The sequence below is a fragment of the Mytilinidion resinicola genome (assembly GCF_010093595.1).
Source record: "Mytilinidion resinicola strain CBS 304.34 unplaced genomic scaffold BDZ99scaffold_10, whole genome shotgun sequence".
In the NCBI taxonomy this organism is placed as follows: domain Eukaryota; kingdom Fungi; phylum Ascomycota; class Dothideomycetes; order Mytilinidiales; family Mytilinidiaceae; genus Mytilinidion; species Mytilinidion resinicola.
Window position 1 is genome coordinate 880,902 of NW_022985446.1, and position 26,642 is coordinate 907,543.

A 26,642-nucleotide genomic window follows, 5' to 3' on the forward strand; every position below is an offset into this window, starting at 1 on the left:
GGAACACCTTAAATTCGCACCCCCAGATATTTCCATTTCATCCGGGTTTTCAATGACGCACCGAAGCACCTCAGACAGTAGCGAACAGGTATGCACAAATTTCTATCTAGGTACAGTAGCTTACCCCTTTGCCAAGCCCAAGGACGGCACAGGTCTAAACGATTTCCAAATCCATCTTCGTCCATCTTCGAAGATGGAACGGAAAATCTCATAAACTCCACAAGCACACTTACTAATACCATCTGTAATCCCCCCTCGTAGTCGGTCCTAGCAAGCCTTATCGTCGTTAGTCTATGCACACTCATCTACCACTTCTTTAATAATGTCGATACTTTCTCAGTTATTGCGATTCTTCTGCTTCGTTAGCGATTTCACTTGGACATCATAGACAGTGGTGTTTAGGATCCATGGACAGTACCGAAGCAATGATGATTTGGTTGGCGAAGGTCATGAGGCAGGTGAGAGTTACATCGCCTTTGACCTTCCTGCCATTTGTCTAATAGCTGCTTCTTCGATTGGATGCGTACACGACTCTGCCTGTCAACAGATGTCGCCCTCCGAGCACTTCAACACTTCCACCACATCATCAATCACAGCATTCACATCCACGTCTTTCGCTTCGCATCACTACATCGTATCGCATCACGTCGCCTAACACAACCGGCAGAATGAGCAACCATTGTGACGACCCCCATTGGAAAGGCGAGAACGGCAAAAGCGAGGATTGGTTCGACGAAGGTGGGAGGATGAAGATTGTGAGTCGGTCCAGGCCAAACTCAAGTATTCTTGCTTACGAGCCAGACGAGGTGTGGTCTACAATCATTCCATTCAAGGATTGCGTAATCGACGAACCACCCACCGACGAGGAACTTAAACACCTCAATCCGGCACCTTCTGTAAGGCTAGACAAACCTGAAGTCCCTGCGTCCATAGTCTTCTTGAATGGCCTGCCTAAAGACACCAAGCAGGTCGCCAGACTGCTCCACCAACTGACGATCCCACAATGCCGCCCTTTCTACCTCAATATACTTAAGAAGCGTAAAGGAATTAAAAGCAAAGGCAAGGAAATCGTGAGGAAACATCAAAGGTTCATAAAGATGGCCTTCGATCATTGCACAGCGTCCAAAAACCCCAATCTATAGATGATCTACTCGACCTGCTTGAGAAAACGCAAAACGGACGTCGCCATCTGCAGGGAACATACCAGATTTGCGCGCAACCACAACAAGCACTTATTTTGCTTCGACCTGATCCGCGACACCCAGGCAACGAAAAGGACTAGCTCAACCAACAAACGTCCAAAGATAGCGTTGAGTGACCTTATTGCTAGGAGTCGGCTTATTTCACCTTCCGACCTCCAGTTATTGAGCAACAATGACTCTTTTGTCAATGTAGATACGACGAACTGTGTGCCCAGAAGGGTCGCGCGCTCTGTCATCAAGGGTATGAAATTGCTTCACAAACTCAAAAATGCAGGCCGTATTGTGCTGTATGATCCGACACTAAGCTAGGCATCAGTGCATCTCGATGATTGCTTGCATGTTGAACATTGACTATCGAAGCATAAAAGGGCGTTAGGTCCAAACAGAAAGCGCGCACAAGATTCACTCGACCACATCGCTAGCACGGCATCGAATAAAGCGTTGCACATACTCCATGAGCATGGGAGACACCTTCCCTCGCTATTTGCGGACGCTCGAAAGGAGTTTATCGCCATGGGAGGCACAGTGGAGGAGTGGCGAAAGGGCAAACGTGCGGGTTCATCCACCGATCCAGAGATCAAGAGGCTATCGAAGACTCGGAGACAATCAAAGATCCGAAGGCAGTCAAAGACCAGGAGATAGTCAAAGATTCAGAGTCAGTCAGCGACCCAGAGACAGGCCGAAATCCAGAGGCAGGCAGGAACCCAGAGGCGGACAAACCCTCAGAGGCGGGCGAAATATCAGACAGAGGGAAAGACTCAGAGGTGTGCAAAGATCCAGAGGTGGGCAAAGGTCTAGAGGCAGTCGAAGGGGCGGGGACAGTCGAGGATGTGGGGCCAGTCAGCGCTCAGAAACCGGAAGAGGACAAGGAAGAGGACAAGGAAGAGACTTTTTTGGGGGAAAATCGAAGGGACTCTACACATTCTGACCCCTCCTTTTGAGCAGTAGCCCTCCTCTACTGACTTACTACCGCAAGCCTGCTTCTTACCGGGACGTTGTGGTCTTTTCCAGGCTCGGGAAATCCGTCCACCTTCACTCCCTTTCTGAATAGAAGGCAATGCGAAGAACCACCGAAGTGGAACATTCCTGTCTGCTCTCCCTTCTTCACATGCTGGCCCTCCTTGACCGTGATCTCACACGTGCTAACCTCGTCCATTCCCACACCAATGAACGCCATCAGACCAATGGCTGGGTTGTCGGCTTCGATGAAGATGATCGCGCGAGTGGCGAGAGCCGTGATGTAGCCCTGGCCGTTGCTGATCCCGCCTTGGTCGATCTCTTTCGTGTTGGGGTCGCCGAGGCCTTCGAATAACGGCTCGGAGAAGAAGGTTCCGTCCTGAACAAAGGCTTTCACGATCTTGCCGGAGACCGGGGCGTGCCAGCGGTGGTAGCTCAGCGCAGAGAGGAAAGCCTGGTAGATGGTTCCGCCGCCAAACTGCTGCGCCAATGGATCATGTGCGAGCATGTCCAGGACGGAGTACGGCTGGCCTTTGATCCAGAACTTGTTGCGGAGCTGGACGTTGCGGGATACGTTGTAGGTCTTGGACTCGCAGGCATTGGCGATGACATTGTCATCATCTGGGCTCGCAACAGGGCGAGCTTCTGGGCGGAATTGGCGAGTGAAGAAATCTAGGATCGAACGTGAGTACTAAGGAATTTGATAGAGCATGCGAAGACCTCACCATCCCACGATTTGTAGCCGTGGTGCTTTGCTGACGGGTCACATTGGTAGAACTCTTCGAATGTCATCGACGTATTCGAGGCCTTGTTGGCGACCTCCATGACATCCTTCGTACCCGTTGGACCAAACCAGCCATTCTTGCCGCTGCCCAACACTTCTGCTGATTTTGGGGTCTGGAGAAGTTCAGTGAAACGCCTCTAGATCATGGTAACGCTCACATACCAGCAAGAACTTGCCCCACTCGTTCAGCACCTTCTTCAGCATGGCATTCACGCCTGGATCCAGGAATGCAGCATGTCCACTACACCAAATTAGGATCTTTCCCTTTCAAACGAGATTGATGCTCCGTACCTTGCGGTCCCCATGGGCCAGTCGAAAATTGCGTTCATCGGCACTCCGACCATGCCCACGTTCTGTGCGGCATCTGTCCATTCCGGCGCTGTCGTCAAGATGTGATTCAAGACCTGTAGCATATGTGGATAATCGCGCATTTGCTTGTGGCCTGTCGGGTCATTGCGGTATGGCCTCTTGAGTGGTACCTCTTCAAACATAGAGTTGAAGAGCAGGTAGATGCGTGTGTCGCCTTCGATGAATTCCTTGAATTCTTGTAGCACCGGCACAAGCCTCTTCTCGTTATTGTCGACACGCTTGATTGTCTCCTTCAGCCACGCTCTGTGGATGCGATGGTCTGCCGGGAGCCATGCACCAGGACTGCCACGTATTAGACGAAGCAAAGACGTTCCAGCTATATAAACATACCGGTGCATCTTGTGCTCATCTGGGATATCATGCTCTTCTCCATGTTGGGCAACCATTTTGCCGAGTTTCCAAGAGGGATTGGTGTTTCTCAGAGGAATGCGGCTTCTGGAAACGATTAATATTGGAAGTGTCGAAAATCCGAATCTGACGTCAAAGGGCTGGGCCGTAGGCTGACCATTTTTGATTTGTTCACAGAAGCTGAGAAACATTACGTGGACTTGTTAGCTCCGTTTGATTTGCAGGGGTCCATCATCGATGACGATCCTGTCTCGCCTCTCGTTGGCCGCCGGTGTCCCCGGACTTCCTTCAACCAATGACCAAACCCTACATATACGGGCTCCAAAAGCTTGAAAAAGCTTGGAACAACCCAAGTCATTCCCGCAAAGGCTTGTATAGGCTAGAGGTGGCTTGACAGGGTGCGTAGGTGCGTAAAACGCAAGAAGAGAGAATGTGAATTGCAATGTCTTGCAATTTACATCCTAAACCAGTAACTCTTCTCCCAGCCTCTAGATTACGCCCTCGAGACCTTGACATTGCAGAAAATCATTTCCGCATAGGCTAGAGGTGGCTTGATAGGGCGTCTAAGTTTGCAAAATAGTGGTAGAATCAATGTAAGTTGAAAGGTAATGCAAATTGCAGCCGTATAAGATATCGGAGTATCTAGTTCACGCCCTCGCAACCTTGACATTGCATAAATTTCATCTCATATAAACCAGAGGTGGCTCTACAGGGTATATAGGTGTGCAAGATGGTGGTAGACACCGTGTAAAATGCGAAGTGAAGCAAATTACAAGCGTATAAGGTATCTAATCCCGGAGTATCTGATTCGCGCCCTCGCAACCTTGACATCACGTGAATTTAATCTTATATAGGCTAGAGGTGGCTCAATAGGGTACTTAGATACGCAAAACAGTGGTAGACACGATGCGAAATGCGATGTAATGCAAATTTCAAGCATATAGGGCATCTAGTAGAAGGGAGCCTAATTAACACCCTCAAGACCTTGACATCGTGTGTATGATCTTTTGGATAGGTGTGAGCTGGTCCGATAGGCTACCCACGTAAAATGAGCAGATGTGAAATACGCTGGGCGAGAATTACACAGATATAGGATAGCCTATTAGGGGTCCCTAATTCACGCCGCGTACCCCTAGTAGGGGTACCCAACTCACGCCGTGTACCCCTAAGAAAGGTGTATACTTCACGCCGCGTGCCCCTAAGAGGGACGCGTACTGCACGTAGGGTAGCCCTCTTAGGGATAGAGATTCACGAAAGGGTACCCCATTCAGCAGGCCCCAAGTCACAATCTTGGGACATTTACTACTTCTACCATCATTTCACGTAGGCGTTGTGAGCACGCTGAGTACCATTGTTCTATTTTATTACAGCAAAGAGGGGTCCTAGTGACCAGTATCAAGCAGAAAGACCGACAAAAACAACCAAATACCGAGCAAAAGTGGTATCATAAGCAACATGACCGCCCGCTCAGAGGCACCCATTTTGTACTCCGACCTATGCCACCGTGTCCACGCTATGCCAGAAAGTAGTTACAAAAGGAAAGAGAGAGGGGGACCTTTGGTCAATCAAAAGAAATCTTCTGCACCACGGCGTGGGCCACCGCGGCCCTTGTTCTTTGTGTCAAAGAGCTCTCTGTCCTCGAAAAGCTCTCTGGTCTCCTGTGCAGCGCCACGAATGGTGAACCCCTCCGCCTGTCCCTTTTGGTCGGACTTCCCGTTGTTCGTGATTCTGCTGGCTAGGTCGCGTGGTTTCGTGATGCGGTCCTCGAGGCTTGGGGGACCACGCGTGATTCGATCTGCCAGGCTGCGTGCTTTGACTGGCGCTTTCTGGAATAGCTCGGGAACATCCTCGCTCGCGTCGACGGCATCGCTGCGGCGGTGGTTGCTGTTGGGAGTTCTATTGGGGAATAGCTCCTTAGATCGCGGGGCAGAGGGGGACTTCTTTCCAAACAACTCCCTGTCGGTTGTGAAGGTGACCAACTTAACTGGGAACAGTTCCTTTCCACGGGTGGTTCTGGCGTCCTTTCGGTACGATGGGGGAGTCGGGGTGCGGCGACGGATCTTGCGACGGCTAGCCTCCTCGTCCGCCTCAAAGCCCATGCGGCCGTCGCCCTCAGGGTTCGGGGATGCGCTCCTATTGCGCAGGCGGCCACGGTTGTCCTCGCGCGAGAATTGGACCTTCTTGCGGCTGCTGGCGTCTCCAAACAGCTCTATGTCTCGTGTGCCGGGGAACGAATTGTGGCGCCTGTCTCTGGATCCAGCATCCCTATGCCTCGAGGGTTCTCTTGACGAGCCACTCGTGTCCTCTCCGTAAAGGCTGACGTCAAACTCGCCCTCACCGTGTCGGCTCTTGCGTGGCGCGTCCAGGTCGCGGGGTTTCTTGAACCTTCCCCTGTCATCCGAGCGGCTGTCGCGTCGTCCGTTCTTCTGGTACCACTCGCTGTGCTTACGGGCACCCTTCTGCTTCGCGTCATAGATACCGGCAAGGCGCACCCTCAACTCGACGTCTGGTCGGTATGATAGCTCTTTTGTCGACAGGCCTGTCTTTGGAACTTTCTTCTCCTCCCAATCCTCAACATTCAAGCCGGTAAATGCATTCAGTGCCATTTTAGCCGCCTCATCGGTCACAAATTCGAGATTGGCCGACGAGTCATTGATCCACTCAACCCTCAGGAAATCCCGCGTGCAGCCACGCTCGGCGATGAAGGCTTGGACATCCTGCGTGCTCAAGGTGTTGAGGCCCATGATATGCACTTTTCGTGGGACGGTGTCTGTGAGCTGTGACATCGGGGCCGGGCGGGGGTCGTTGAGGCGTTCGAACGGGTGTTGTAGGGCTCGCTGTCGCTCCAGCTCTTCCGCTTCTTTCCACTGCAGTGACGTTAGATTTGTGCAGACAAACAGTGGGATGCACGACGCATAGGCGTACCTCTCTCTCCTCTTCCTGCATCTGCCGCCAGACTTCGGGGTCGTTGATGTCGAGCTCAATGTCGCCGACATCCTCCATGTCAACATCCGTGCTGTAGTTCTGCATGTTGGTAGTCTCGTTAGCGCCAGAGGCCTCCATGGCGACGGTGAATTGTGAGCGGCGCCGGCACGACGACGGCGGGTGGTCACGACGGCTGGTGACTGGCAGAGACGATGAGGTTGTGGTGTTGACGCGCGCGGGCAGCTTTGAGGCTCAGACGTTCGTTAAGTAGCGTCCACGCTAAGCCCCGCCCGAAGTTTAGCCTGAGGTCCGTGCGGATCGACGCTTTGACCAGGCTCGAGGTAGTCGAGCTAACCATCAAAAGATGTTGTATTGGTGAGAGTGATGAAGCTGGCTAATGGTGGTAGATATAGTCAGAAGTTGCTGAGTAAGCTGAGTGAGCTGTTCGACTGGAAGGCAACAAGCGCTCGGATTTCAGGTGTTGAAGTGCTGTTTTGACAGCGAACGTATGGGTCTGACGACTTTCACACCTATTCATCTTTCAAGGTTCACGATGTCATTTCTGCGAGGCTGTAAACCAGGTAGGTCTCTAGCTGTGCTTCATGAGCCTGAATTAGAGACGTCTAAACGCTGTTCTGATAGGACAGGTATAAGTTTGTGGACTCTCACACCTACTCATCTTTCAATCTCGACGATGTCATTTTCTCGAGCTCGTAAATTGAGGGGCTCTCTAGTCATGTCTCATGACTCTAGACTAGAGGTGTCGAAATGCTGTTTTGGTAGTGCAGGCATAAGTCTGAGGGCTCTCACACCTATTTATCTTTTAAAATTTACGATATCATTTCTTCGAGCTCGTGTACTTCTAGTACAGCTAGCTGGCGACGTCTGAGGCCGCCTAGCGCATTTTCAGCTCCTCCAAAATGCCTCCCTTCCGCCCTATTGCGAGTTGTGAAATGTATTGGAGGACTTCAAACGTCGGCACCCAAGTGTACAAACTTACCGATTGACGCCATTCAGTCCATCATTCACCACGGACTCTAGATTCAGAAGGGTTTTCGCGAGGTTGATAAGGCGGAGAAGAAGTAGGCCGACACAAGTGGACAACATTGTAAGCTAACTGCGGGGATGGATGGACTGAGAGGTGATGATGATGCTAATATGGGGATGTAGACTAGCTATCACCGACAAGCCTATTGGAAGGGGACTGAGGTAGTTTTCTTGGGATGGCGATGAGTTCTAGGGACGATGTTACAGTATTAGGTCATAAGTCTGGGCATACGGATACACTACTGCTTCGACTTCACTCTTGCTCTCTCCATACCACTGTGAGGAACACCCTAGCTAGCATGTCTTCAGTTAGTCAAAAGGTAGTCTAATATCCACTGCATTGACCTTGATATCGTAATTCGAGTGTCCAAAGCATGACTGGGTTACCCCAAGCAGTTATAGGGAGTTCACATTCATGTCTTGGTACTGTATCATGATGATGGTGGCTTTTGCGATTGGTTGCTGGGGCTATTGGTCTTTCGATTGCTGATGGGGGGGATGAAGCGGTTGCGAGCGGTATACAAGGCACACGGCTTGCTGAGTCACAATAATACCACACATTCATCTTGAGCAAACTCTTTCTTTGTGTGTCTTGTGTAGTTGCGCTTGTTGCGAACCCACGTGTACTATGTCAGAAAAAAGAGAAGGCAGTTAAGGTAGGGCAAAAAGGTGTCGGGATGCTGGGAGATTAATGAGTAGGGATGAAGCGAGACGCCGGTAAACCCAATTGAAGCTGCTCAAGCATTACTGCTCGTACACTAGTACTTACAAACCTTACTATGATCCTGAGACGCTTGGAACGTTATTATAGTGCCTTACCAAAAGTCTGGTACCGTTGCTTACCACCGTTGGAGGTGCTTTGACGTGTTCCTCAGATTTTTTATAAGTCCGTAAGAGCTTGAATTGAAGGAGTTTCCTACACTGACTGTCGACCTACTTGCCGCTGTTGGTGGTACTCCAGCACCTCATAATAAATCAGGACGAGATGAAAAAGACGCCATACCCAAACTTGTGTCCTAATACTGCACTCCTCAGTAGAGAGAAGTGCCCGTAAGCGTTACATTGGTAACAAAAGTAGAATCATAGGGGTGCCCCACTTCCCCGCGATGTACGTCGTCATCGTGACCATCTTTGCTAGTAATCTGAGCGGTTATGTGGCTTCTTGCAGATAAGCCAAACCGCGGTTGAGGAGCCGGTGATTTGGAGCATTACCGGTGCGTGCTCGGTCCCAAGGTACGGGCCGGTCCGCCATGCGAACATCAGGAAATGATAAACTTGTCCAGTGTTCGAGATAAGAATCATGAAATCCGAGGTTCTTGTAATCAGGTGCGTGGGGCGATCCATGGTACGGGTGTCCGAATATGGAGTCCAGAGACTTGTCGAGCCTGTCATAGGCTAAAGCATCTCTTGAGTTCTGGATCCCTTATTGTGGGCGAGGTTGGACCCATGATCAGTGAGATAGCAGGTAACCAGCCCGCACATAGGCCCGCGTGCACAAAACCCATCCGCGTCTTCCATCTCTTCTCTTCTTCAACCTTCAAAATCCTTCACACGCATTCTTCACTCCTAAACACATTCGAAACTTCTGATAGGCTTGAAGCCTATACCAAATGGTGAAAATGAGCAAGATATTCCGGCATTTATCCCCAAAGAAGGAGAAGGGAGCTGAAGATACAGTCCGCGAAGGGTCTACTGAGTCGAGTTTGGAAGGCCAGAATAGCCATGATGGACACGTACGTGCTAGATTGTCGTTTGGATATGGTGATCGTACTAAGGATGTATAGGTTGTTGACCCAGTGTTCGGCAACGAAGATGGCGACGGGATCCATTACAGGTCGATGGAGTGGTGGTGAGTGATCTTCGCTCGAATCATTCAGCCATTATCGAGACAAACTGACCAATACTATAGGCACTGCGGTGTCTTGATGCTTGCGGAGACGATATCCCTGGGCGTTTTGTCCTTACCACAAGCAGTCGCAACGCTTGGGTTAGTCCCTGGCCTCTTACTGATCTTCTTCCTCGGCATAATCGCCTACTGGACAGGCTTTGTCGTAGGAGAGTTCAAGAAGGCATATCCCCAGGTCCAGAGCTTTGCGGATGCTGGTGAGATGATCGCTGGACCTGTCGGTCGAGAGATCATGGCGGTCTCCCAAATCCTCATCCTGATCTTCATCATGGCCGCCCACGTCTTGTCGTTCTCTATCGCGATGAATGTCCTGACTGACCACGCAATATGCTCGGTCTGGTTTGGGGTGATTGGCACGGTCGTGTCCTTCATCTTTGGCCTTCCCCGCACGTTTAAGGGGGTTTCATGGGCATCGATATTTTCGTGCATATCTGTCATCGTCGCCGTAACCGTCGCAATGATTGCCATCGGGATTTCGAAGCCTGATATGGGCCACATCGTCGCTATCCGCCCAGACGTCCCGGTGATCAAGGGCTTGGGTCCAGTCATGAACATCATCCTCGCATACGCTGGCCACGTCGCCTTTTTCTCGTTTTGCGCCGAGCTTAAGAATCCCAAGGACTTCCCAAAAGCTCTCGCCTTCATGCAAATCACCGCCTGCACGTTCTATATGCTCATCGCGGCCGTCATTTACTATTATGCCGGACGCGGCGTCGCATCACCTGCTCTAGGCTCTGCATCGCCTATTGTGGCCAAGGTCTGCTTCGGAATCGCGCTGCCCACTATCGTCATCGCGGGTGTCGTCAACGGATCGGTAGCTTGCAAGTACCTCTACGTGCGCTTGTGGAAGGGTACAGACGTCATCCACGAAAGCGGGATTAAGGCCATGGGAAGCTGGTTTGGGATTTGCGGTGTGGCGTGGGTCGTCAGCTGGATAATTGCAGAGGCCATTCCGAGCTTCAACTTGCTTCTGGGTTTCATCGTAAGTCATATCGCCACCCTTCGATCGATTGAGGTTGAATAGGCACTGACATCAGCCACAGAGCGCCCTCTTCTGCTCCTGGTTCAGCTGTAAGTTTTTTGGGGTTGGTGTCGCGTATTCGTTCTAATGCTTAACAGATGGTCTTCCTGCCGTTCTCTGGATCTACATGAATAGGACTAAGCTGTTTTCATCAAAAGTAAAGACGGCAGGTTTCGTCTTTAACGTGGGGGTTTTCCTCTTGGGCGCAGCCATGGTAAGACTCATTGTTCAAGCTACCCTTTTCTTTTGCAAAAAGCAGTACTAATTCACGGTATCGCGTTCTGTAGTGCGTTCTAGGTCTCTGGTCCTCAGGCACTGCGCTGGCGTCTGGTGCTGCTGGTGAGGCCTTCTCATGCAAGAACAACTACAGCGCCAAGTCCGCTGCGGATTTGAAGTAATGCAACTGAGTGCGGCGCGTTTTGCTCTGACAGTAAATAGAATAGAGGTATGAAAAGTGCTGGGATGTCATGTTTAGTTAGAGAAATACCAATGTTCAATGTTTGACACCCAAACCTGAACGCGAGCCGATGCTGTGTTTGTCGGCCTGCTGAGAGAGTGCTAAAGCAACCTCAAATGCGATGCTCATTTTTGATATTTGAAGTTGAATGTACGTAGGTAAGGATTGGTGTCTTGATACATTGAAACACGGCCTTTTAACAAAACGCCTTGAAGCGGGCATGAAGGCCTCGTTTGTCTCCAAATTTAAAATTGTAACTCATCCATCCAGACAATCAAGGCGCTTCAAGGAGGGGTGTTGTGGACTGAAGTGGTGAAGGAGGACATCGGGATGCTTGATGCCGCTCTACGGGAGACAGTGCATCCGCCAGCCCCCTCAATCCTCACCTAGGCCTGCAACACCCAATCAGCACGGCACGATCCATCGAACGGAACCAGGGGCAGCGGCGTCGCTTTCGCCCCAAGAACACCACTATCGCGCTGATTGTCGACATGGCTGCGCGCCAAGGGGAGCTTGTGGTCGACGGCAGCCATCCCGTGTCCCCCAAGCTGAGCTCCAGAGCCTCCCCCTTCTTCAACTTCCGCCCGTGAACTTGGTTTTCCCGTGTTACAGGCCCCCAGCGCATCTTCTGTGTCTTCAGATCGTGCTTCTCGTGATACGACAGGTACCACCACAACCAGGTTCGTAAGCGCCAGCAGGGCATTGAGCATTTCCGTGTCGCAGCACCCCAAACATCTTTCCACCCGCTTCTGCCATATAAATCCGCAAAAGACGCTGATCGCGAGCATCTCCAGCTCCAACATCGATTTCCACGCGCAACTTACACGTCCGTCGCCATGGTCGAGCTCCGAAAGCGCAAGACACCCCCTCCCGCGCCCGTGCGGCCAGCAAAGAAGAAGGCTGCCGCGAAGCCCGCGCCATCCAAAGCTGCAAAAGTCAAGGAGGCGGTCGCCGCGAAGGTTGAAGCTGTCAAAGAAGCCGTAGTACCAACCAATGGCGCAAAGAAAGCATCCCCAGCGGGTGGCCCCCCGGCTGTCGGCGACATTGTTGACTTAGCGACATTCGGCGGCGAGATCGAGACACACGAAGGCGCGAAGACGACGCTCAAGGCGCTGGTTGAGGAGAGCAAGGGCGGTGTTGTGCTGTTCACGTATCCCAAGGCTAGCACCCCAGGATGTAAGTGACCTCGTCTTCAATGCGCCTCTGTTCATCATGCGTTTCTCGATATCCGCTTCTTAAATATCATTCTAACGAGCATACAACAGGCACAACTCAAGCGTGCCTCTTCCGCGACTCTTATACCCCCCTAACCGCGACGGGCTTCCAAATCTTTGGCCTCAGCTCGGACAGCCCCAAAGCCAACACCACCTTCAAGACTAAGCAGAACCTCCCCTACACGCTTCTCTGCGACCCTTCCGCCACGCTCATCAAAGCCATCGGCCTGCAGAAGGCACCCAAGGGCACCAAGCGCGGTGTCTTCGTCGTTGATAAAGAAGGCAAGGTGCTAGCAGCTGTGACAGGTGGACCAGCGGCTACAGTTGATGTTGTGAAGAAGCTTGTGGGCGGAGAGGGCGCTGTGCCGGCTGAGGCTGCTAAGGAGAAGGAGGATGTAGCCCTGGCTAAGACAGCGAGCGAGGTTGCCGACACCGCGGCGAAGCTGGATGGATGATCGGAGCACATATGTTGCCTTCGTAGCCCTGCTTCAGTAGTCCCTAAAACCGATGGCTTTCGGCAATTGGGAGTTTGATTGGATTGTATGTGGACGGGTATTGGTTTGTTGAGATCTTGAGCGTCAGGCCTTCCAAAATCCGTCTACTCCAGTATCGGTATAACTCATATTCTTTCTATCATGTTTTTGGAGTGATATCACACGTCGAAACTGTTGCCCGGTCGCGATAGCACAGGCCTTTCTCTGCTTGTGGTGCTTCAAGGCGCTTTCAAGAATTTGAACTGGACGCAAGCTCATCACTTTGAACAACTGATAAACTTGTTAGGCTACTTTGCACAGCAACAATCGAGCTGTACGCACAGCCTAGGGCCGTTGAGGATTTCTCGGTGCTCGCAATCGCCTGAAAGCAGCCCTTCGCGTACGGGTTTTCTGCGTCTGATTTGTTGACCCCACCTCTATCTGAACGGACCAGGGATATTTTCTTTTGACTTTTTCATCAAAAATAGCCCTTGTCTAGGAGAATGCAGCACCGGTGTCAAATCTGTTGTACGAGCTGTGGTTGTTGATTTATTTGCGAAAAGGTGGTTGGCGCGTCGAAAGAGCGAGCTCAGTCCCTCTCAGTCCTCAACACTTAAGCTCGTCTTGGCGGCCAAGAGCTGCCGAATTGAGCTGCCAGCGGTGACAGCACGGTGCGAGAATTAGATAGTGCCGGCACCATATAACTGCAGAGATCCTCTAAATAACCAATCTCAACCTGTTGACTGACTACAACGTCCCGAATTGATGTAATGCTATGTAGTGAAAGAGTCACAAGTAGTAGTAAATGAGCTGCATTAGAGCTATTTGGCCTATAAGCACTCAACCGCAAACAAGTATTCATCTAGATAGCGTATTGCCAACCATTTTCTGTGCTATACAAAAAGTTTTGCATGGCAAGCATAATGAAGTGATAGCTCAGCACAACCAATCATAGCGCTCTGGTTCATGCGCCGAATTTTCGCCGATACGATCGAAGCTCACTTTCAGAAGGAGCGGCGACCGTCTTCCTCCACTTCTCATCCTCATCAACATGGCGCCTATTGTTGTTGATGTTGATTTCAATGACCGTCGAGCATGGGACGATAGTGCCCTGGTTAGCTCGTGGGAGGGCGCTCTTGCTGAGTACAAGGTATGTTTCCAGGCACCACCTTGGTCTGAAGCCGCTAATATACGATGTAGAGATATCACAGCGTACATCTAGAAGGGAAACGAGTCGAAGATGTACTTAGCCCAGAAGAGTTGATAGAGTTGAGGAGGTAAGATACCCCTGTACTGCTTTGAAGAGACGACTGACATGAACAGGGAGCTGGGTCACGAGGATGAGGAGATCGAGGTGGACAAGAAGCCCAAAAAGAAGAAAGCCAAAAAGCCGAAAGCTTCTGGAAATGACCATCCAATGGCAGACGAGAGCGCTGTTCCCGAGGAGATGAACGGAACCGAGATGGAGGACCAGGTGGGATTTGATATACCTGCAGCGCAGTCTCAGGCATTGGCTAACTCCAAAGAGCCAACTACATCCGGCCAGCAGCAGCCTCAGGAATCAGCTGATTCTGCTGCACCATTGCAGAATACTGCTGCATCCGCTGCATTGCCGCAGGTCCTTCTAGCTACTGGTAAGTCTTACTTTCTGTCTCCCGTCATGCATCACATAGGCGAAGATATGCTGACTCTCGCAGTCCAAGACGAGAACATGAAGAATATCATGATGGCTTGGTACTATGCTGGATACTACACCGGCCTGCACGAAGGGCAGCAGAAGACTGTGGAACAGAAAAAGTCTTGAGTGTTTGCAGACCCGACGATCGTCGGTCTGGAGGTAGTTTGGCCAGACCTTCAGGTAATTAAGCAACAAGCTTCTTTGCAGAAGAAACTCCACTAGAAACTCAGTGCCTATTGGTGAGAACGTCGCACTTGTTCGTCGAATCGGGGCTGATCTCCACAGTATGGCGGAGGTGTGGCACAGATTGCTTCACGCAGCTCAATGGGGCAAGTCGAATTTTTCGACCACGAAATGTCCCTCTCGTCCATCTATGCGCCGTACCTTTTTCTAAGACTATTTACAGGCACAAGGGTTGTAAATCTCAAGCTAGACGGAAGCTTGGCCGTCTTGTCGCGGGCTCGGGCTTCAAGCGATGCAGCCCCGTGCGCTTGAGACGTGGCTGCGACACCAGGGGTCAACACCCAGACGACTCTCACACAGCAACCGTCTGCGGCGCTTCGCCATCGTGACTTCAAACAGCATCATTTGCTGCGTTTGCTGCTGTTTTCACGGAGGCCAGCCCAGCCGAGGGGCGGTGTTGTTTCGCCATGGGGTCCCTTTGCGACTGCATGTTCTCAAACCGTCAATTTTATGCTACAATATAAGCCCTCAGCGCCCCTACATTCTCTGCCCTCATTCAACCTCGATTTCCATTCTGCGTGCTTAATCCCTCTCTCATTCTCGTTCCTTTCAGGTTTTCTTATTACCGAGCCGGCCCTCGCATTGCGCCTTTCAGTCCTTCGCCTTCACCCAACATACCATTTTACAACCCGCAGCGCGGACGCTTCCACTCTTTTTAAGGCCTAATACCACAACTGAACATTCAAAATGAAGACCTTCGCCATCCTATCTCTGGCCATTAGCGCCGCCTCTGCCACTTATAATAGCGCAGTCGCACCGTCTGGTACTGTAGCTGCTGCAGCGGGCGCTGTGACACATACCGTGAGCCTAGCCTGGATAAGGAGATTGAATGGAAGTCTAACAACATGACAGGTCACTGTAGGAGGTGTCAAACCAGCTGCAGACCCTTCCGGCACCCCGACCCCGATATTAGGCTACTCGCCCGAGGCCATCAGTGCTGCCGTAGGCGATGTGGTCGAGTTCGTCTTCATGCAGAAGAACCACACTGTTACGCAATCCACATTCGCCAACCCTTGTGTAAAGATGGCTGGAGGTATCGACTCAGGCTTCCTGCCAAACCCTTCGGGAAAGCCCGGCGTCACGTTCCAGATGACAGTTCCGGCCACAGACCCGATGTGTAAGTCGCCCACCGTAGCCCGACTTCCATGATGATCATAAGCTAATAAGATCAGGGTTCTACTGTAAACAAAAGAACGGCACCCACTGCGGCAAGGGCATGGTCTTTTCCGTCAACGCCGTCGAATCTAGCGAGAAGAATTCGGCTGCCTACAAGCAGCTCGCCATCGCGCAGAACGGCACTGGTCTTCTACCCGCCAACATCGCTCCCAGCGGCGGCGCCTCAGCCGCTCAAGCACCGCCTGCAAGCACCGTCACCATCGCCGCAGGAGCATCCGCCGCTGCCACTATCGCTGCTGGCCAAGGGCAGACGGGCGATGGACAGGCGTGCTCGTGCGCGTGCTTGTGCGGCGCCAACTCTTTCCCGCAGGCTGCGGCAGTGAACTCCTTCGGTGGGTTCGCGGGTATGCTGTCGTAAACGTCTTGACGAACATGGGTTGTGGGAAAAAGACGGGGCTAAGAATGGGCAAGAGGTGTAATGTCATGCCAACAGCATTTGAAATGGAATGTTCAGTTCTGGAAAGGCGCCGTGGTTGCTGTTGAGTAGCAGACTGACCCTGGTTCTTGGTGGTCTTCGAAGTTGGAGGGATGGCGTTTTATGCATTATACCGTAATTGCTCTTGGAAGGCGCATTGATTGTGCGTCTTTGTAGAAATAAGATAGATCTTGAATGGGACGAGTTTGAGACACATACTTTCCAGTTGGATGGACGACTGAGATATATGGAGGAAGTCTGATATCAACACGTATCCAGTGCAAACTTGGATGGCAAGTTGGGAGGCACAATGAGGAACAAACCTAAGACTCCACTTTCTTCTTTAATACCGCGTTGGGGATATCGTCGACGCTAAGGCGGCTCCCGCGTTTCGTAGGTTCTCATCTATCGCTAAAACTGCAGGATCAAGCACCGTCCGAAAACTCCGCATCCCACACCCTCATCTACAACCCCACTCGACCCCGTTATTGAAGCTCTAGTCTAATCTCACGCCCCACTTCCCCCATAAAGCCGCGCTGGCATGGCACATGGATGGAGTGCATGCGTCGGATCGGACATGGCAATCAGGCCGTCTAGGTCGAGGCAGAGGCCCCGGCCTTCTTCTTCTCTTCGGCTGTTCGAGACACGTATTAGCCTCGTCCGGGGTGGCCCCAACCTCCAAGCATATGTATCCAGGGCATGAAGTCGCATTTGGAATCGGGGTATGAGTCGAAATGGATGAGACGTACCTGCGATCTGCTTGGCGCGCATGATGGCGGCCACGTTCTCCTTGGTGCGGGCGGCTTCGGTGCCGGATTGCTGTGGCGGTGTTAGATACGGCACTGGCGCTGTTGCGGTATGAGATGCAATGTGATGAATGCGCTGGCAGAGTCGGGTAGTGGGTGGAGGTTTATACGCGTACCGTGTTCTTCTTGCCCTATAGCGGTGTTAGTATTGATATGGAGGTGGTCGTGGAGTAGGAGGGCGGAGCTTACCGCGCCGGCTTGCTTCTTTGCGTTCTTTTCGCGGGCGTTTTCACGCTGATTACCGCGGGCCATTGTTGCAGAGAGTAGGCTGGCAGTTGCTGGAAGGATTCAGGGTGCGATCGTCACGGAGGCAGGCCGTAAGGCTGAGTTGGAGAGGTGGAAACTGTGGGATGAGGAGGAAAAGGCTATCGGGCTGATAAAAATAGGCGGGAAGAAGGGTCTGGCTTTGTCCGCCGTCGCCCAGTCACATCGCGCGCAGCCACGACCAACCTCACCGCTGCCCGAAGAAGTCACAAAGACGCCAGAAATGCCGTTTAATTCTCCGGCGCTGTTCCAAGCTTCTCCAGCGACGCGAGGTGAGTCGAGCGTGAAGCCTGGCTCTTGCCGCCCAAGGATCTGCTGCCCGTGATCTGTTTTAAGAGGCCTGAAACACCGCGGCGCGTCTCTCGCGGGCGCGCTGCATGCAACCGCAGCCAATGCTTCCGCGATGCCTGGCCTGCTGCCAAACCTGCCTCACTCGACTGCAGCCGGCCGCCCTCAGGCCTCGACGACACTGGCCTGCCCACGCTGCGCAGAGGCAGCCCCATTGCCCGCTGGCCTGGATCCCCGTTGCTCCAGCTTTTTGCCAACCCTCTAGTCTTCGACCGGGAGCGATTCCCGCGTTTCAGCGTGCATGCTGCCGAGTGAGAGGCACCTGTGGAGGCATGTAGGCCACTCATTTCTGTGCTGTGACTGAATTGGCCATCGTGAGGTGGCCCTCGCAGGAGCGCGCCCGCGCTGCCGTACTTGGTGAAAATGCCACCCCACCCCATGCTGGATCCTTCTCTTCTTCCTATTGTCATTCTCTTCCTATTGTCTCTTATCGATACTATTGAGCGGCGGCCAGAAAGATTCCTTTGCCGTCACGGCTCAGGACTTCTCCTCCTCTATCATCACCACCAGCTTCTTTCTTTCTGTCATAATCTACTACTCTACACGACCTCGCTCTGTAGCTTTCCTTGCAACCGCTCGACGCGACCTCTCCACGACTGCCGGCCAGCCCTACTCCACAGAATCATCACCTTCACCGATACCCAGTCCGCACGATGGCTCTCCTCTCCACCAAGTCTCTGGCTGGCCCAGGATACATCATCCTTAATGTCATCCGCGCCTTGAACATCATTGCCCTCGCCGCTGTGGTTACAGGCAGCTTCGTCATGCTTGTCAAGACGTTTGTGGTCTCCAAGGTATGTAAAGCTCTGCATTTCAAGGTTGAGACCATCGAGAAGTTGAAGCTAACATTGTCCAGTTCTTCTTCTTCGATGCCGTCAGCCATGTCATCACAGCCCTCACAAGCAGTAAGTTTCAGCTTTGAAACCCAAATCTGAAACCCATACTAACGCCACGTCAGTGTTCCTCATCGTCTCCGAGTGCTCGCTCTTTCGCAGCTTCTACGCTCGTAACTGGCCACTGCTTAGCCCAGCCCACGGCTTCGTTGCTCTCGGCTGCGCCATGATCGTCCTTGGTCTCAACATCCTCGGAAACATGAACAAGGAGGCTACCAGCCAGGACTCGTTGGGCCTGCCCTTCTGGCGCCTGGTCCTTGCATCTGGCATCCTTTGCTTGGTCATTGGCTTCTTCAACGTCGTCGCCGTAAGTCAAGTCCACGGTCCTCAACTGATGCACAACGGCATTCTAACCCACCCCAGAGCTACGTCTTCCGCGACTCCAGCCGCGGCATCACAGCCCGTCGCGTCCGCTCCCACGGTGCTGTCGCCCTCACCGACGCCGAATCAGCCCCAAGCATCGGCAATGGCAAATCCCTCAGCATCAACACGCACACCACCGGCTCCTCGTCCTCGGGCACGCTGCACCACATCGAGCTGACCTCACCCACCAACGTCAAGGAACCCCACCGGACCTTCTCCCCAGCCCGCACCTTCCGCAACGCCCGCAACTCCATCCTCCCATCCTACCACAGCTCATCGCCGCTGCGCGTCTTCCACTCATCCTCTAATTCAACTGATACGTCGCCGTCGAAGAAGAGCAAGCGAGGCAGCACCGGCCCGCGGGTCCCGATCAATATCTCGGCGCCGCTGAATGTGAATCCGCAGTTTGCGCATTTGGTCCGACCTGACATGGCACACCACCCCTCTCATAGGAGCCCGGTTGATCGTTCGGAGACTGGATTAGGGTTCTAAGTAAAAGAAGCCTCACTATGGAACACAACGTTCTAAGATCCTACCTACTAACTCACCCGTCGAGATGATATGATTCTGTGGCAGTGTGGTTCGGCTCGGCGGTTATGACTCTTCATTCCTTTCTGAATGCTCTTGCATTACTTCTTGACTTTCTTTACGACCTTTCTTTTCTTCTTGATGGCTGCACGCTGCTACGACGGGGGGTGTCGCAGTCGTAGGGTATATATGGCGCTAGTAGGATCCGGGGTGCGGGTGGGATTTGCCACTCTTTTGATGAGTATGATTCGATACCAGAGATTGATTGAATTGGGCTGGACGGTCTTTTCTGATCACGAGTGATCTGAAGTGGAGTGGATTGAGAGGTTGGGTAGGATATGGGTACAGTTACGACGACATGGAGTTGGAAAAACGAAAAACCTTGGTCGATGTTGAGAAATGAAAAGATTTAACTTCATATGGCTTCTTGAGTGAGATGGGTGTGCTGCGATTCCGTTGAAATTCGGACCGTGAAGTCCAAACACAAGATCGCTACCTCCTATATTCTCTCAGAACCTATGGTTATATACCTTGTTATTCCTCGCTGCCTTCGCCCTTCGGGGCCCCTCGCGATCGTGGCTCATAACCCGATGGTGCAGTGGTGCAGCGTTGGTTCATGCCTGTGAGGTACCCAGCACAAATTCGTCCAGAAAAATCCCTTACTAGGGGGTTTTTGTAGGGCTTCGGCCTGAGTTTTTTTTGGGAGTCTCGCCCTCTCTCAATTCCCGGTTCGACACGCGCTGCCCTCAATCACACACGTATCTTTTTGAATGCGTGATGATGATTTGTTGATTATACATAAGATGTATCGGTGTATCATATCTTCTACCCCCCCCACCACTCTCCTCCCAACTCATTCCTCCTCAAGCTCCCTTATACCGATACCGCAACCCCTCCAACACCCCTACATCCACCGCCCGCAACTGCGTCCGCGCGAACAAGACCACCCCGTACACGAACCCCGGCACGTACCCGCCCCCCGCCATCCCCTCCCTCCATCCCCTCCCGCTACTCAACTCCCGCAGCGCCAACACAACCACCAACGTCCCGTTCAGATACACGATATACCGCCGCAGCGGACTCTCACTCTCGCCTTCGATGTCCAGGTGCGCGTGGGGGTTGGGGTTCTGGTTGCGTTGCCGCGGCGGTTTCGGTGCCGAGCTGGCGGGCGGGAGGGGGAGATAGTAGAGGATGTAGGCGGCGGCGAGGAGGGAGGTTATTGTGAAGAGGGCGGATAGCCAGGAGCTGAGAGAGGTGGGCCGGAGCAGGGTGGGGAGGTAGAGGAGGGTTGGCGTGAGGGGGAGGGAGAGGAGGAGGCGGGTGTAGAGGAGGGTTTGGGTGGCGTCGGTGGTGGAGAGGTGGGTTATGAGGGTTTCTTGTTCTATGGTGGAGAGGGGGAGTTAGTGGGGCGTTATGCGGTTATAGGTGAGAGAAGACAGGAGAGAAGGGGGAGTGGAATGAGGGAAGAGAGACAAGTTGGGCTTGATGCGAAAAGGTGAGTATAGATACCTTGCTCGTCGATGCCTTCGGGAGGCTCGTCGGAGTCGGATTCGGTAGGGTAGCGGAAAGCGTGGCGGAGGCGGGCTGTCGCCATTATGTGTTGTTCTATATCTTGAAGCTCGAGAGAAGTGTTCTGCCGGATATTTGAAGTTGGGATCCGCCTGAAGCTTGAACGTGATGACGGAAGCTACGCCTCGTGCGCCACATTTCCAGGGTCCACGGCCGCGCAAGAACAATCCCCCGACTCCATCTCCAACATCACGCATCATTCGATCCTCTTCCGCCACGAATTGATCCCCCAATTCAACCCCAACAATGCCTCCCCGAATACCGCTCCCCCGGCCGGCCCGCGTCCCACTCAGAACCGTCCCCAAGACAGCAAGGCGCACCCTCATCGCCGCCCCCAAAGCCACCTCGGGCCCCCTCCTCGAGCGCCGCGCCGACCGCGCCCTCCCCACGCTCCCAACGCGCTGGGGCTGGCTGCGCACCCTGCCCATTTTCGCCGTCATCGTCGGCGGCTCCTGCCTCGCCATCTTCAATTACCAGAAGCAGTCGTCGTCCGTCACGACGTCGACGCTATACGCGCTGCGCACGAACGCCGAGGCGCGGGAGATCCTGGGGGACGAGATTTACTTCCGAGATCGGATTCCGTGGATCAGTGGGGAGCTGAATCAGCTGCATGGGCGTATTGATATTAGTTTTGGGGTGAAGGGGACGAAGCAGGGAGCTGTGATGCGGTTTAGGAGCGAGAGGCGGGGACGGATGGGGTTTGTGAGTTGACCCGCCTACGGTGTAATATGTGGATGGGAATGAGTGCTGACTAGACTCTGATGCAGTTTGAGACGCTGGAGTGGAGCCTAACGACTGAAGATGGGCAGGTGATACAGCTGTATAAGCCTGAAGGTCCGGATCCGTTCAAGAAGATCACGTCGAGGGATGATGAAGACAAATATACGCATTGAGGAACTTCTCGTGTTAAGGCATGGGAAGTGTAAAATGTACATTATGGCATTGGGCAGGCGTTTGGGCCAGCTGACTCTTGACTCTGCGAGACGAGACGAGACGCTGTACAATACGAGTAACATATGTATAGTATCTTCGTCCTCAGAAGATGGATAATACGCCCAGTGAACTATATCCTTCCATCTAGGTGTGATTTTCATGGAGAGTTAATATATTGTAGGCACTGCATGAAAACGCTAGCGGAATCGAGAGAGCGAGTGGGGTTTTCTTGGTTTTGGTGTGGCTTTCAAATGAAAGTAGAATTCATGGTACCTCCCAGAAATGCCACAGATATCAACACCCGCTAAGGTATTCTCGAACCAACCAACTGGACTATATACAGCGGATGTAAACGCCGGAGAGAAGGCAAGAAAATCTCCAAAAAAAACATTACAAGCACATTGAGAAGTAAACAATCTAACCGGGAGGAAGAGTGCTTTGGTCCACAACATCTTGAGCATCCTTGTCTTCTATCTCGTTGGGGTCGTGTAGTGGAGATCGAGGTAGGGCCATGAGACCTGGTCATTTCATTAGCATGGTCTTATTCAAGGTGGCTTGATAGTGAAGGCTTACCAGTCCTCGCTGACTCTAGGATACCAAACGGCGCAATCAACTTCATGAAGGAGTCAATCCTCGAAGGCTTCGCTGAGACCTCCACAACGCAGTTGTTTGTGCTGATGTCCAGAACCTTTCCACCGAATTGATGGGTGAAATAAGTGATAGACTGCAGATGTTGGTGCTTGTGCCTCATTGCTTGGCTGACAGCTAGCTTGCTGGGATGGAAATCTCGCCTCAGAGCCTCACGGGCTGCTAGCTCAGCTTGGAACGCAGCATCTCCTTCCGAGCCTTCTTCGATACTCTCAACGTCTATCGGTGGTCGTTCCGGCTCCTGGACCATCTCTCGGTGGTGAGCGAGCAACTCCTCGAAGTATTCCGGGCCCAGAGTAGAGATCTTAGCGAGCAGAAGCTCACGCTGAACCAAGGGTGCTGAAGTGTAGTCCAGAACGGCCCATACAGGCACCAAGTCTTCGAGCTGGCGACGGGCTTGTTCGACGACGCCGTCCTGGCCCTGGAGCACAATCGTCATGCGAGATAGGTCTTCGACCTCAGTGTTGCACACGACCAAGCTGTCGATATTGAAGCCTCGAGCGGCAAGAATACCAGACACGCGAGAGAGCACTCCCGGCTCATTTTGCACCAGACAGTTCAAGATATGGCGTTTCGGTGGTGCTTGCGAAGGGAGTGGTGTCTCGTAGAGGATGCTGCTGACGGCAGCTTGGGCTGACCATGCAGGAGGGCGGTCTTCTGTCGGGAGGGGCGCAATGCGGCGATGCAGGGCCTTGTATTCGAGGGCTTGGGTAGAGGAGGAGCTGTGCACCTTTTGCTGGAGGAGGAATGCGGTGGTCTTCGGGCGTTGGGCGAGACTGCGGAGGGGCAGCGCCAGAGCTCGTCGGGAGGCCATGATGGCTATGCAGAGGCTTTTCGGAGGCCAATTGGGGCGTGTAGAGCCTCGCACCCGCGTGTGAAGTGGGTGAATTGAGGGTTGTAGATGTTTGCAGCGAACGGGGACGTCGGGGATGTCTGGATGAATCACACAGAAAAACCTGGGGCGCCGCAGATCGGAGCATCGGTTTGCCGAGGCCGGCCAAGCCTCGCAGCGACTCGGACCGCTCTATCTTTCGGCCCGCATATTCTACACCTGCCACTTTGCTCTTGTCACCACCTTAACCTCCACCTCACTTCTTAGCAAACATCCACACCCCAAACACTCCTACCTCCGCCGTCGTCCACCATGGCTGACGAGCCCCGTCGACGCGGCCGCTTCGACCAGACCGAGCCTACGCAGAAGCGTGCGACCAAGTACGACCGTCGCTCGCGCTCGCCGTCTACGCGCAAATCCGAGGCGCGCCGCAGTCGAAGCCCAATCCCGCGAGACGAGCCCAAGCCTAAGCCTGCCGAACCAGAAAAGAAGAGAATCGATCCGGCCGCTGCTGTTGCTGCTGCTGCGGCGGCTGCTGCGAAGATCAACGCGCAGATCGAGGCGCGCAAGCGGGCTCAGCCTGTCGACGTGCCGCCCATCCGCGCTGTATCAAGCCCAGCGGTCGCCGTCTCTCCGGGTGCCGCTGCCGCCGCTGCACTCACAAATGAAGTATATCAGCAAGATGGGGACTACATTAAAGACATCGAAGTCAACGACTTGCGCAACCGCTACACACTGACCAAAGGCGCTACTCAAAAGATGGTAAACACCCCTCTTCCTGCCCAACTGATACTCTCAGGGCCCCTATTTCCCTACCTTGTGCCATGCCTTGCTTTTAGCAGGCTGCGCGCTCATGGATTCAAGGTTTCTCCTCCTGTCACTACATTATGGAGAAGTGCTGGAGCTCACTCATCTCGCTACTCTAGCTGTCGTACATCACCCCCAAATGGCATCTGCTGACCTCGCTTGTGTGACATCTAGATTGCGGATCAAACTGGTGCCGGTACGCTCAACCACCTTACACCACTTAACGTTTGTAGAAGACCTTGCTTATTCATGAGAAGATGTCACAACTCGCGGCAGTTACGTTCCCAATAAGAGCATGGCCACTGCAGCGGTACGTGCACTATTCCCACAAATCAAGGCATGATTGAACCATGCTAACTCGCAATAGAACCCACCGCTTTACTTGCACGTTACTAGCACTACCAAGGAGGGACTCGAGAAAGCCGTCGCGATAATTGAAGAACTCATGAATCAGGAACTGCCCAACCTTGTTGACGAGCGTAGATTCCGTCGTCGCGAACCAGAACAATTTGAGCGTGACGAGCTTGGCCGGGTACAGTATATTGGTATTGCAAGCCTCGTGAGATAGCTAACAAACAACAGCGCAAGTGGCCTGAAGAGAGGATCCCTATCGACCTGGAACCTATTCCTGGATTCAACTTGAGAGCTCAGGTAGTTGGAGCTGGAGGTGCTTACGTCAAACATATTCAGCAAGAGACCCGATGCCGTGTCCAGATCAAAGGCCGTGGCTCTGGCTTCATGGAGCCTGCTTCAGGCCAAGAGAGCGATGAGGCCATGTATCTGCATGTCGCGTAAGTGCAAGTCCCACTTATGCCCATATTTGAAGTCTAATAGCGAGCAGCGGCCCGGACGCTGAAATGGTACAGAAGGCCAAGAGCCTGTGCGAGGATCTCCTTAGGAATGTCAAGCTCGAGTATGAGAGACATAAAGAGCGCGGCCCAGGCCATCGCTTCGGCGGAGACGGTTACTCCAACGGCGGCGGACGTCCCAGTTACGGAGACAGAGGTGACCGCGACCGCGGCCAGAGCCACGGCTACGGCGGTGGCTACGGCGGCTACGGCGGTCAAGGTAACGGCGGGCAACAATCACCTGGCGCTGCAGCTTCGCTGATGAGTCCAACAACTCCAGCTCCAGGCACCCCGGGTCAAAATGGAGACTACGCTGCCCAAATGGCTCAGATGACTCAGATGTACGCCGCCGGACAGGATCCGTATGCTGCTTACGGTGGCTACGAAGCCTATTGTGCGTACTATTACCAATGGTACGGACAGCAAGGTGCCCAGCAACAGACTCCGGCTCCAGGCACCGCTTCTGCGCCTGGCACAGCTCCTCCGCCGCCTCCAAGCGAGGCTCCACCTCCGCCACCACCAGGAGCTCCACCACCATCCGGATACAATGCCGTAAGTACTTTGTCTTGTTTCTCATGTCATTGAGCCTTTCTCATTCCAGGACTCGTCTTCTCAGTACGTCTGGCGTCAGAAAGACATCTGGCACCCCCAAATGCCATTTCGGGGCTTTTCTATGCACATTCCTTCCGCTCAAAATCACTCCTTCTGGAATGGACGAGCTCCGAATCATCGTTGTGCGTCTTGCAATGGCCAGTTTCTGAACGTACTTTCTGGTTCTTCGAGTTCCCACACTCTTGTGGTTAAAGTTGAAAACGAGACTTCTTTGGCTGAACCACGGAATGTCACTCCAATGGTCAAAGTTGAAGACGGTGCTTCTTTGACTGAACCGCGGAATGATACTCCTATGGTCGAAGCTGAAAACGATACCTCTTTGGCTGAACCGCCGAATGACACTCCTATGTTCGAAGCTGAGTTGCAGAACGACGATCCTGTTGTCAAAGTTGAAGAAGTTGAACACGATATTTCTATGGCTGAATTACAAAACGACACTGCTGTCTTTCAGCCTGAAGAACTCGAAGGCGTGACTTCCTTGGCTAGGCCGCGGAACGACACTCCTATGTTCGAAGCTGAATTGCAGAAAGACTCTCCTGTAATCAAAGTTGAAGAAGTTGAAGACGATACTCCTTCCTCGATGAGTATTTCGTCTTCGTCTTCTTGGTTCATTCAGCCAGCGACACTCATCTTCGAGGGCTTTGGTTCCAAGAACTTCGACATTCACTCGTCCTGATCAATGTTCTGCGGACTCTCCTTTTGTCTAGTTTTCATTTCGAAAACATTGAACTGGGCTAATTGTCGCTAGGTTCCTCCTCCCCCTGGGATGTGAGGGAATCAAATGATCGGAAGCATGCATATGCGTAGGATCTCGGGTAAAGGCAAGGTTGAGCTGAGGGTTTTGTTTTGGTTTTTAACCATAATGAGCAGGGTTGGCAGGTCTCTCTAACAGGCCTTAGTACTATGCACAAGCTCTGCCTCATAAGGTTTTTTTTTCTCCAATTGTATAGCCTACACTGAATGCTGCAGAAACGGC

At 52.8% G+C, this 26,642-nt stretch overlaps 16 protein-coding genes across 16 annotated transcripts; 9 read left to right on the forward strand and 7 right to left on the reverse strand.

The window, feature by feature from the left end:
• Positions 1 to 668: 668 nt before the first annotated feature.
• BDZ99DRAFT_520885 (uncharacterized protein) lies at positions 669 to 1,142 on the forward strand (the record flags this gene model as incomplete). Its single annotated transcript, XM_033725571.1, has 1 exon — positions 669 to 1,142. One exon carries the CDS (start codon positions 669 to 671, stop codon positions 1,140 to 1,142), a length of 474 nt encoding a protein of 157 aa, XP_033576499.1.
• A 562-nt stretch (positions 1,143 to 1,704) lies between these two features.
• On the reverse strand, positions 1,705 to 3,758 carry BDZ99DRAFT_463317 (uncharacterized protein). The gene is made up of 5 exons (XM_033720054.1): positions 3,643 to 3,758; positions 3,235 to 3,594; positions 3,106 to 3,184; positions 2,885 to 3,056; positions 1,705 to 2,831 (listed from the first exon to the last, which is right to left on the reverse strand). Exons 1-5 carry the CDS (start codon positions 3,696 to 3,698, stop codon positions 2,158 to 2,160), a joined length of 1,341 nt encoding a protein of 446 aa, XP_033576500.1. The 5' UTR covers positions 3,699 to 3,758; the 3' UTR covers positions 1,705 to 2,157.
• A 1,223-nt stretch (positions 3,759 to 4,981) lies between these two features.
• Positions 4,982 to 6,810, reverse strand: BDZ99DRAFT_463318 (uncharacterized protein). The gene is made up of 2 exons (XM_033720055.1): positions 6,586 to 6,810; positions 4,982 to 6,527 (listed from the first exon to the last, which is right to left on the reverse strand). Exons 1-2 carry the CDS (start codon positions 6,721 to 6,723, stop codon positions 5,226 to 5,228), a joined length of 1,440 nt encoding a protein of 479 aa, XP_033576501.1. The 5' UTR covers positions 6,724 to 6,810; the 3' UTR covers positions 4,982 to 5,225.
• Positions 6,811 to 9,422: 2,612 nt separating this feature from the next.
• On the forward strand, positions 9,423 to 11,019 carry BDZ99DRAFT_443884 (amino acid transporter). Its single transcript, XM_033717870.1, has 5 exons — positions 9,423 to 9,481; positions 9,542 to 10,520; positions 10,582 to 10,609; positions 10,658 to 10,773; positions 10,847 to 11,019. The coding sequence occupies exons 1-5, from the start codon at positions 9,471 to 9,473 to the stop codon at positions 10,955 to 10,957; spliced, it is 1,245 nt and encodes a 414-aa protein (XP_033576502.1). The 5' UTR covers positions 9,423 to 9,470; the 3' UTR covers positions 10,958 to 11,019.
• A 526-nt stretch (positions 11,020 to 11,545) lies between these two features.
• BDZ99DRAFT_30468 (AhpC-TSA-domain-containing protein) lies at positions 11,546 to 12,747 on the forward strand. The gene is made up of 2 exons (XM_033714218.1): positions 11,546 to 12,192; positions 12,282 to 12,747. Exons 1-2 carry the CDS (start codon positions 11,853 to 11,855, stop codon positions 12,683 to 12,685), a joined length of 744 nt encoding a protein of 247 aa, XP_033576503.1. The 5' UTR covers positions 11,546 to 11,852; the 3' UTR covers positions 12,686 to 12,747.
• Positions 12,748 to 12,759: 12 nt separating this feature from the next.
• BDZ99DRAFT_30485 (uncharacterized protein) lies at positions 12,760 to 13,221 on the reverse strand. Its single transcript, XM_033714219.1, has 2 exons — positions 13,139 to 13,221; positions 12,760 to 12,994 (listed from the first exon to the last, which is right to left on the reverse strand). The coding sequence occupies exon 2, from the start codon at positions 12,980 to 12,982 to the stop codon at positions 12,809 to 12,811; it is 174 nt and encodes a 57-aa protein (XP_033576504.1). The 5' UTR covers positions 12,983 to 12,994; positions 13,139 to 13,221; the 3' UTR covers positions 12,760 to 12,808.
• Positions 13,222 to 13,754: 533 nt separating this feature from the next.
• On the forward strand, positions 13,755 to 14,507 carry BDZ99DRAFT_520890 (uncharacterized protein; the record flags this gene model as incomplete). The annotated part of the gene is made up of 4 exons (XM_033725572.1): positions 13,755 to 13,853; positions 13,904 to 13,980; positions 14,027 to 14,337; positions 14,401 to 14,507. 4 exons carry the CDS (start codon positions 13,755 to 13,757, stop codon positions 14,505 to 14,507), a joined length of 594 nt encoding a protein of 197 aa, XP_033576505.1.
• A 95-nt stretch (positions 14,508 to 14,602) lies between these two features.
• BDZ99DRAFT_30544 (uncharacterized protein) lies at positions 14,603 to 15,231 on the forward strand. The gene is made up of 2 exons (XM_033714224.1): positions 14,603 to 14,620; positions 14,667 to 15,231. Exon 2 carries the CDS (start codon positions 14,857 to 14,859, stop codon positions 15,148 to 15,150), a length of 294 nt encoding a protein of 97 aa, XP_033576506.1. The 5' UTR covers positions 14,603 to 14,620; positions 14,667 to 14,856; the 3' UTR covers positions 15,151 to 15,231.
• BDZ99DRAFT_30597 (uncharacterized protein) lies at positions 15,023 to 16,440 on the forward strand. Its single transcript, XM_033714229.1, has 3 exons — positions 15,023 to 15,425; positions 15,477 to 15,741; positions 15,797 to 16,440. The coding sequence occupies exons 1-3, from the start codon at positions 15,312 to 15,314 to the stop codon at positions 16,156 to 16,158; spliced, it is 741 nt and encodes a 246-aa protein (XP_033576507.1). The 5' UTR covers positions 15,023 to 15,311; the 3' UTR covers positions 16,159 to 16,440.
• A 368-nt stretch (positions 16,441 to 16,808) lies between these two features.
• BDZ99DRAFT_520892 (four F5 protein) lies at positions 16,809 to 17,273 on the reverse strand (the record flags this gene model as incomplete). The annotated part of the gene is made up of 4 exons (XM_033725573.1): positions 16,809 to 16,849; positions 16,965 to 17,034; positions 17,138 to 17,152; positions 17,211 to 17,273. The coding sequence occupies 4 exons, from the start codon at positions 17,271 to 17,273 to the stop codon at positions 16,809 to 16,811; spliced, it is 189 nt and encodes a 62-aa protein (XP_033576508.1).
• A 242-nt stretch (positions 17,274 to 17,515) lies between these two features.
• Positions 17,516 to 18,013, reverse strand: BDZ99DRAFT_520893 (uncharacterized protein; the record flags this gene model as incomplete). Its single annotated transcript, XM_033725574.1, has 1 exon — positions 17,516 to 18,013. One exon carries the CDS (start codon positions 18,011 to 18,013, stop codon positions 17,516 to 17,518), a length of 498 nt encoding a protein of 165 aa, XP_033576509.1.
• Positions 18,014 to 18,165: 152 nt separating this feature from the next.
• Positions 18,166 to 19,784, forward strand: BDZ99DRAFT_30668 (uncharacterized protein). Its single transcript, XM_033714234.1, has 4 exons — positions 18,166 to 18,427; positions 18,490 to 18,538; positions 18,592 to 18,833; positions 18,890 to 19,784. The coding sequence occupies exons 1-4, from the start codon at positions 18,287 to 18,289 to the stop codon at positions 19,379 to 19,381; spliced, it is 924 nt and encodes a 307-aa protein (XP_033576510.1). The 5' UTR covers positions 18,166 to 18,286; the 3' UTR covers positions 19,382 to 19,784.
• A 496-nt stretch (positions 19,785 to 20,280) lies between these two features.
• Positions 20,281 to 21,072, reverse strand: BDZ99DRAFT_571345 (uncharacterized protein; the record flags this gene model as incomplete). Its single annotated transcript, XM_033728081.1, has 2 exons — positions 20,927 to 21,072; positions 20,281 to 20,798 (listed from the first exon to the last, which is right to left on the reverse strand). The coding sequence occupies exons 1-2, from the start codon at positions 21,009 to 21,011 to the stop codon at positions 20,281 to 20,283; spliced, it is 603 nt and encodes a 200-aa protein (XP_033576511.1). The 5' UTR covers positions 21,012 to 21,072.
• A 106-nt stretch (positions 21,073 to 21,178) lies between these two features.
• BDZ99DRAFT_463327 (DUF1783-domain-containing protein) lies at positions 21,179 to 21,964 on the forward strand. Its single transcript, XM_033720056.1, has 2 exons — positions 21,179 to 21,688; positions 21,754 to 21,964. Exons 1-2 carry the CDS (start codon positions 21,233 to 21,235, stop codon positions 21,877 to 21,879), a joined length of 582 nt encoding a protein of 193 aa, XP_033576512.1. The 5' UTR covers positions 21,179 to 21,232; the 3' UTR covers positions 21,880 to 21,964.
• A 372-nt stretch (positions 21,965 to 22,336) lies between these two features.
• On the reverse strand, positions 22,337 to 23,381 carry BDZ99DRAFT_520897 (acetolactate synthase; the record flags this gene model as incomplete). The annotated part of the gene is made up of 2 exons (XM_033725575.1): positions 22,337 to 22,437; positions 22,493 to 23,381. 2 exons carry the CDS (start codon positions 23,379 to 23,381, stop codon positions 22,337 to 22,339), a joined length of 990 nt encoding a protein of 329 aa, XP_033576513.1.
• A 272-nt stretch (positions 23,382 to 23,653) lies between these two features.
• On the forward strand, positions 23,654 to 26,548 carry BDZ99DRAFT_498882 (uncharacterized protein). Its single transcript, XM_033723612.1, has 7 exons — positions 23,654 to 24,161; positions 24,381 to 24,402; positions 24,464 to 24,516; positions 24,574 to 24,738; positions 24,789 to 24,997; positions 25,048 to 25,606; positions 25,656 to 26,548. Exons 1-7 carry the CDS (start codon positions 23,712 to 23,714, stop codon positions 26,340 to 26,342), a joined length of 2,145 nt encoding a protein of 714 aa, XP_033576514.1. The 5' UTR covers positions 23,654 to 23,711; the 3' UTR covers positions 26,343 to 26,548.
• The last annotated feature ends 94 nt before the right edge of the window (positions 26,549 to 26,642 follow it).

Excerpts from the sequence above, each read along its gene's own strand:
- BDZ99DRAFT_463317 (XM_033720054.1), bottom strand. The coding sequence starts at position 3,698 with ATGGTTGCCCAACATGGAGAAGAGCATGATATCCCAGATGAGCACAAG. Across the intron at positions 3,185-3,234 it reads TGGCCCATGGGGACCGCAAG|TGGACATGCTGCATTCCTGG; the intron begins GTACGGAGCATC and ends AATTTGGTGTAG. Across the intron at positions 2,832-2,884 it reads CGGCTACAAATCGTGGGATG|ATTTCTTCACTCGCCAATTC; the intron begins GTGAGGTCTTCG and ends GTTCGATCCTAG.
- BDZ99DRAFT_463318 (XM_033720055.1), bottom strand. The coding sequence starts at position 6,723 with ATGGAGGCCTCTGGCGCTAACGAGACTACCAACATGCAGAACTACAGC. Across the intron at positions 6,528-6,585 it reads TGCAGGAAGAGGAGAGAGAG|TGGAAAGAAGCGGAAGAGCT; the intron begins GTACGCCTATGC and ends ACGTCACTGCAG.
- BDZ99DRAFT_443884 (XM_033717870.1), top strand. Across the intron at positions 10,521-10,581 it reads ACTTGCTTCTGGGTTTCATC|AGCGCCCTCTTCTGCTCCTG; the intron begins GTAAGTCATATC and ends CATCAGCCACAG. Across the intron at positions 10,774-10,846 it reads TCCTCTTGGGCGCAGCCATG|TGCGTTCTAGGTCTCTGGTC; the intron begins GTAAGACTCATT and ends CGCGTTCTGTAG.
- BDZ99DRAFT_30468 (XM_033714218.1), top strand. The coding sequence starts at position 11,853 with ATGGTCGAGCTCCGAAAGCGCAAGACACCCCCTCCCGCGCCCGTGCGG. Across the intron at positions 12,193-12,281 it reads CAAGGCTAGCACCCCAGGAT|GCACAACTCAAGCGTGCCTC; the intron begins GTAAGTGACCTC and ends AGCATACAACAG.
- BDZ99DRAFT_30485 (XM_033714219.1), bottom strand. The coding sequence starts at position 12,982 with ATGAGCTTGCGTCCAGTTCAAATTCTTGAAAGCGCCTTGAAGCACCAC.
- BDZ99DRAFT_30544 (XM_033714224.1), top strand. The coding sequence starts at position 14,857 with ATGCAGCCCCGTGCGCTTGAGACGTGGCTGCGACACCAGGGGTCAACA.
- BDZ99DRAFT_30597 (XM_033714229.1), top strand. The coding sequence starts at position 15,312 with ATGAAGACCTTCGCCATCCTATCTCTGGCCATTAGCGCCGCCTCTGCC. Across the intron at positions 15,426-15,476 it reads CGGGCGCTGTGACACATACC|GTCACTGTAGGAGGTGTCAA; the intron begins GTGAGCCTAGCC and ends ACAACATGACAG. Across the intron at positions 15,742-15,796 it reads TCCGGCCACAGACCCGATGT|GGTTCTACTGTAAACAAAAG; the intron begins GTAAGTCGCCCA and ends TAATAAGATCAG.
- BDZ99DRAFT_30668 (XM_033714234.1), top strand. The coding sequence starts at position 18,287 with ATGGCTCTCCTCTCCACCAAGTCTCTGGCTGGCCCAGGATACATCATC. Across the intron at positions 18,428-18,489 it reads AGACGTTTGTGGTCTCCAAG|TTCTTCTTCTTCGATGCCGT; the intron begins GTATGTAAAGCT and ends AACATTGTCCAG. Across the intron at positions 18,834-18,889 it reads GCTTCTTCAACGTCGTCGCC|AGCTACGTCTTCCGCGACTC; the intron begins GTAAGTCAAGTC and ends AACCCACCCCAG.
- BDZ99DRAFT_463327 (XM_033720056.1), top strand. The coding sequence starts at position 21,233 with ATGCCTCCCCGAATACCGCTCCCCCGGCCGGCCCGCGTCCCACTCAGA. Across the intron at positions 21,689-21,753 it reads GGCGGGGACGGATGGGGTTT|TTTGAGACGCTGGAGTGGAG; the intron begins GTGAGTTGACCC and ends ACTCTGATGCAG.
- BDZ99DRAFT_498882 (XM_033723612.1), top strand. The coding sequence starts at position 23,712 with ATGGCTGACGAGCCCCGTCGACGCGGCCGCTTCGACCAGACCGAGCCT. Across the intron at positions 24,162-24,380 it reads AAGGCGCTACTCAAAAGATG|ATTGCGGATCAAACTGGTGC; the intron begins GTAAACACCCCT and ends TGTGACATCTAG. Across the intron at positions 24,517-24,573 it reads AGAGCATGGCCACTGCAGCG|AACCCACCGCTTTACTTGCA; the intron begins GTACGTGCACTA and ends AACTCGCAATAG.